Consider the following 6,103-nt stretch of genomic DNA (forward strand, 5'->3'; position numbering starts at 1 on the left):
TTCACACTTTTTATTAAGGCTAAGTGTAAAAAGAACATAGGAAAGGCAACACGTATCTCAGCAGGTTTCTGAATTCTTTGCAGGCATTATGTTTTACACAGGCTGGCAGGCAAGATGCCTCGTCTGGTCTGCAAACACTAATAAAATCCCACTCCCACACCCCCTGCTGACGTGGTAACCGTGAGCAGTCACGGTCCCTGCGATGGGAGATCCTAATTCCCATTAACTGCTACCAAACCCAGAGGGTCTCATCTTCAGGACGTGATTCCAGCAACATAAAGGAGAGAGACAGCTCCAAAGAAGAAAACAGCTCTAGCAGACCGGGCAGTAGGCAGCGGAGAAGGGGCCGTGGCTGGTGCTGCTGCAGTTTGCAAGCGTGCACTCACCCCGTGCATGGGAGCACCTCACCTTTGCACTCTGGGGCTGGCTTGTTCCAGACACCGTTTATGTTATCTGTGGTTGTACAGAAAATAGAGGCATCTCCCACCAGTGAGAAAGGTGTCTCTCCCCTTCTGACGGTGTGGCACCAGTAAGTGACAGATGCTCCGTATTCAAAGAGCTCTTTGTCAGCGTCGCTGTGCTCTCCATTAGCTATTTTTGGAGGTGGTAAACATGGTATGGCTGGCGAGGGAGCGGGGAGAAACATTAGAGGGAGGGAAGAACAAGAGAGAAGGAACTTAATTAGTTTTGAACCAAAGGTCTGGTAAAAAAAAAATTGAAAAACGAGGTGCCAGAAGGGTCAGAAATTAAGGGCAGGTCTCAAAGGAGTTGCAGCCAGTCCACAGGCAGTGGAGCTCCGACCCGGGCACTGAGTGGTTTTGGGATATACCGGTCTTACGTGCAGCTGCCTTACTCCCAGACAGTGAATAATTTTTTCTGCAGGATGACGCAGGAAGAAAAACACCAAGAAAAAATGCCTTTCCAGACTCCACCATGCATTGAACTGCTGAAATCCTCAGCAGGGCAACACGACTGCTTCTTTATCCATCCCCAGTAACATTTAAGCAGTAGACCAATTAAGGAGCTCTACTTACGCTCACAGATGGGAATATCTCTGTCCCATGTAACAACACCATTTTTAAGCACACATTGAATTTGAGGATTTCCAACCAGTCTGTACCTGTGTGAAACAGGGGAGAGGAAATTAACTGACCAACTCAGTTCTGATGTATTACCTTTGACATCACCATCAGGATGGTTTTGGCTTCCTTATCATAATTACAGCTGATCAGAAATTAGCCATCAATGTCATTTTTTCAATGACACACTGGCTTTTGACAAAAGCATTTTTTTAAATAAAAAGAAAACACTACATGGTTTCTAAGGAAAAAAGTCTACTTTATCAGTCAGCTGTAGCTATCACTACAGCTCTGAGTTTAGTATTGATGTATTTTCTTAAAAAAGATACTGAAACATTGGAAATGGATTATAAAGGGCCAGGAGAGTGAACTTGAGCTCAGGAAGAACTGCCTCAAAGTATGAGGTTAAGAAAACTCAATCAGTCTTAAAGCTCTCAAAGGAAAGCTTAAAAGATATTTCAATCACTGTCTGCAATTACCTACACTGGTAAGGCTTCTGACAGCACAGGCTTTAATCTAGAGGGAAAAGACTTCAGAAAAATGGCTGGGGAAGAAGCGGACCCGTGCCCTGAGTGCTCCTGGCTTACCCAGTGTTGCAGGTGAAGCTCACTGTTGAACCAAAACTGAAATTTTCTGCTACGACAAGTCTGCCGTTGTCCGGCTCTCCAGGGTAGGCACATGGTTTTGCTGGGGGACAACAGGAAAGGAGTTAGTTCTTATTTCAGTTTCTTGAAGAATTGGGAAAATGCAGCAGGAAAGCACAAGACTCCTCCAATATTGAGCAAGGGGACAGACCAGAGACCTCCAGATTTCTCCTCCAACCCTAAATTATTCCGTAATTCATGATGCTGTTAAGACTTGCATCATGACCTGCAGCCAGCCTCTGCAGTCTAAGTGGGGTTTTGCAGTAACCCTGGCAAGCACGACAGTGTTTCTTCACAGCTAAAGGATTCGCCTACTGCAAGTCTGACATACTTTTTTGAACCAAGAGTTACAAAGTGCCTGAGCAGAACATCCTTTGAGTCAGCAAACACAACCAGCATCAAAGCAGATTTCAGCTTTTGCCATCATTGCCAGTACAACTGGTGCTTCACGTCAGGTCACTCATCTCCCACCATCCCATGAGGTTGCTTTGTATACTGCTCCAACAAAATGAGCTGATTGCATCAGCAAATTAAAAAACAAAATCAAAAGTCAACCCAAAATATACTCACGTACGCAGATATCCTGTTCTGTGCCATACCACATACTGTGCCTTCCACAAATAAGGGTGCTTCGGGCATTAACATTTCTAATGTAACCTGGACGACAGACGTATTCCACCTTTGAATTATAGGAAAATGAGGTAATGCCTTGGTATTCCTCTTTGAGTTCTGCAGATGGGAAACGTGGCGGAGCATTGCAGACACCTACCAACAGAAACTCCATCAGAAAGACACTGGGAGGAAAAGCAGTGGGTGTTCAGGCCTGATTTACTCTGAAGGTCCAGGTGAGGACACTTCGGTGGCCTTAAAACTCCTTAAAGCTAGAAGCAAAGAGGGCAAGCACAGTCTGTGACAGGGGATGGCTGAGGCTGGCAGGGACAGGGGAGGAACATCACCCACCCCAGGTGGTCCTCTGCCCCTCACACCTCATCCAGCAGTTTCAAAGGCTGGTCACAAAGTCCAGATTAACCGTTTCCTCTCCCCAATTAGTATAAACCATTGCACCTTTTTCAGCTGGAATAATTTTACATCTGTTTTACACAGAAAGGGAAAAAAAGGCAAGGGAAGATGGATTCTGATCACAAAGATTTACAATGTTCTCGAAATGCAAAGGCTACGAGGAAAAGAGAAGGATCCAAGTCTTGTGAACCCCAGGAGAAGGTTTTCCTTTGAGGGATCTTAATTCATCCCGATGGACTTGCTCCCTCCTCGTGTTCACTTACTCTGGACAGCCACAAGAGCAGCGGCGAGGAACAACCCAAGGACAGCGGTGCGATCCCTCTGTCTGCCCAGCTCCAAAGCTGGCATCTTTCTTTATTCCAGTCTCCCTGCCTGGAGAACCCACAGAAGTTACCACATTCTTTTTCCAGGTCAAAAATATCTGTAAAAAATAGCATGGGGGTATTTACACTCAGGATAACCATAGCTCATATGGACAGGTCTCATTTCTCCACCCCTAAGCCGTTCTTACAGTCATGGCTGGGGACCAGAAGCTGCAGGAGCTATTACAATACTCAGCTCCTCTGCTGGCTCCTCTCTGACCAACGGGACCGATACCCAGCGTGGAGGAGCTGGGATGCTGGGGCAGAGCTAGATTTGGGTGAGGAAGGCTGGGTCCAGCAGACCAGACCCAGAGACATGAAAATACAACGTAAACAGGACAACTGAGTGCAGATGTTAAGCAGTTTCCATAGGCTTTATTCCACTCATCTAATTTATTTGCATTTTTGTGGAATGCAGCTTTTGATTACAATATTAAAATAAAATTTGAAAAAAAAAAGAAAAAAAAGAAAGACTAAAAGCTTCACTCAAACCACAACATAAATGCTTTGTAGCTCTTCAGGTTCCACTTAAAAACACTGTATTGCCAACAGTGTTCTTCCCAGCCAACCAGCCAAATTAATACCTGCAGGGCCGTAAGTTTATCTATGCCTTCTGGAAAAAGTCCCCTGAAACTTATCTTATGTGTAAAATATTTTGTTTTAGTAACAAATCTCTTGGAAGCAAATTCATAGTCAGATGAAATCCTGCTGGAGTCACTACAGTTCCCTAACAATAAATTACATGTAGAGAGAGTGCAAAGTACCCAACCAAAAAGATACAGCAGTTTTGTGCAAATTACATTAACTGGAGTAAAGCTATAAAGCATACAAGTCATTCAGGAGACCGAATTGCTTTACAAAATGGAATTTAAGCGCAGCTTGGACTGATCTGGCACCCCTAGAGATCAGCAAGAATCGTCTCTGACTTTGTTATCCAGGATCATCATTTATGAGCCTAAATCCTCCCAATGTTATGTACGCTCCAAGTGCCTACCTTCCTCCTGGGAACAAGAGAGTCTTTCTTGATGCTCCCACCCTAAACCCAACACTTCTTGTGGCAGTTTCATTTCTCTAGCTTTCCTTCGATCCTTGTTACAGCTCTTGGTTTAATCTGATTTAATTTATTAACCTTTGCACCTGCTAGAGTTGCAAGAAAGCTCCAATCCAGTTCCGAAGAGCAACGTCACCTAAAGCTGTATTGCTCAAAGCCGTCTTACCTGGAGGTCTGGCAGCAGGAGATGGAGAGACCCGGCCTCTTCAGCTCTTGCAAGACAAAGCGATGACTCTCCTCACCCAGCACCCCTGGCTCCAGGCACTGCAGCACTGAAGGAGGACTTATCTTATCGTACACTCACACACTCAGACACGGCTCCACGCAGAAAAGTTTGAATCCTGCAGACACCAGAGCTGTGCCAGTTGACCCATAAATCATTAACTCATTCTCTAAGCAAGAAGGAAGTAGTTTATTCAACCCACAAAGTGAAAGACTAGAAAACTGAGTGCAACCCAAGCAGATGTCGAAATTGTTTGTTTTCTGTGTGGAGCTGCCAACTTTGTTGAAACGATCCTTGCCGAGCAGGACGCTGCCCGTTCCACCGTGCAGCAACAGCACCCAACCAGTGCCGGTCCCCAAGCGATGCCCAGGGACCCTGGGGACACTTTGGGGACCTCCTCAAGAGGACTGCTTCACCCTGGGGCATGTCAACCATGAGCTCGTCCCTTCTGACCTCAAAAGCCTCTGGCCAGCATTCAAAATATGGTTTCTTCAACCAGCTCCACTTAATCCCACAAAAACACCACCGGCAGGAGCTCCGCAGCACACAAGGTCCCAGGGAGCATCACCCGGAGCCGAACACCCAGGTCCACGATGGGAACCCAGCCGCCCTTCGTCTCACTGAAAGCTGTTCCCCAGTCCAGCTGTCACTGGTGGGTCATTTTCCAGTAACGAGAGTTTTGGCCAAAGTTGTAACCATTTGCTCCTTTTGCACTTTGGCTGCCCAGCTTCATCCAGGCTTGACTCACCATCGAGAACCTGGCAATGGCCTTTTTACCCCAGGTTGTGCTTCTCACAGGTATTGGTGTGTTCTGCCAAATCTGAGGGGTTTTGCCGGAAAAATTTAACATGTCCCTACATTGAGCAGGATATATTACCTTTCTGAAGTTCACCTGAGTCTATGCCAAAATGCAATGAAACAGATTTAGTTCTTACTCTATAAAACACGGCAAAAGGCTGCCTGCCCTCGCCCGACGAGCAGGGGCTTGCTCACAACAAGCCCCTTGTTACTCCTGAGCAGGCACTGACCTCCACTAAATATTTACAAGAATCCAGTTAATCGTAAACACAAACATAGGCTTTCTAGATTTATTTTTTTCCAGATGACTGGGAACAAGCAGACTTGCATGCCAAAAAAATCAGCAGCTTCCTCACAGGCACGCAGGAGGTTATTTAGAACCCGCACAGGGTGCTCATGGCCGTGAGCATCAGCCAGGGCACAGCCGCACCAAAAGCCATCTCCTGCCCCGATGGATGCTAAACACCCCCAAGACCTCCTCAACCCACAGCTTGCGGCTGCATAAATGGGATAAAAGGGGTTTTCCTTGACCACATCCAAGGTCACATCTTTTTAGGCTGTGGCTGGTGAGTCCCTTCGGGACCAGCTGGTTTCCAGCTGCAGATGCTGGAATTCACCAGTTAGAGTCACACCAGTTGCTCCTCTTGACTTTTTTTTTTTTTTTCCCTAGAAAGAGACATGCTTTAAAAAGAGTGTTCCTACCCTAACAGCTCCACTGAAAACTTGAGAATCTGAATTCCAACAGCTCCAATAAAAACACCCTTAAAATTGATGAGGGAAGAGGAACGGCAGCAGTAGCTCTGGGGTGCAGGAGTCACCATTTGCAACCCAACTCCCAAAGCCCAGGGACACCTGCCCTCCCCTGCAGACCCTTGTCCTCCAAACACTTTCCAGAGACTCCTCGAATTCACCATTATCTCACAAAA

The 6,103-nt window shown here is 46.3% G+C and overlaps 1 protein-coding gene across 1 annotated transcript in view; it reads right to left on the minus strand.

Moving 5' to 3' along the window:
- CR1 (complement C3b/C4b receptor 1 (Knops blood group)) overlaps window positions 1-4,033 on the minus strand; it is an 89,457-nt gene extending 85,424 nt beyond the window's left edge. The window contains exons 1-5 of the mRNA XM_075055942.1: window positions 3,007-4,033; window positions 2,294-2,488; window positions 1,667-1,766; window positions 1,035-1,120; window positions 409-621 (exon numbers count right to left, since the gene is read on the minus strand). Coding sequence (XP_074912043.1) covers window positions 409-621; window positions 1,035-1,120; window positions 1,667-1,766; window positions 2,294-2,488; window positions 3,007-3,091 — 679 coding nt within the window. The 5' untranslated portion in view covers window positions 3,092-4,033. The remainder of the gene's footprint in view (window positions 1-408; window positions 622-1,034; window positions 1,121-1,666; window positions 1,767-2,293; window positions 2,489-3,006) is intronic.
- Between the last annotated feature and the right edge of the window lie 2,070 nt (window positions 4,034-6,103).

The sequence above is a fragment of the Buteo buteo genome, chromosome 23, assembly GCF_964188355.1.
Source record: "Buteo buteo chromosome 23, bButBut1.hap1.1, whole genome shotgun sequence".
Taxonomy (NCBI): Eukaryota; Metazoa; Chordata; class Aves; order Accipitriformes; family Accipitridae; genus Buteo; species Buteo buteo.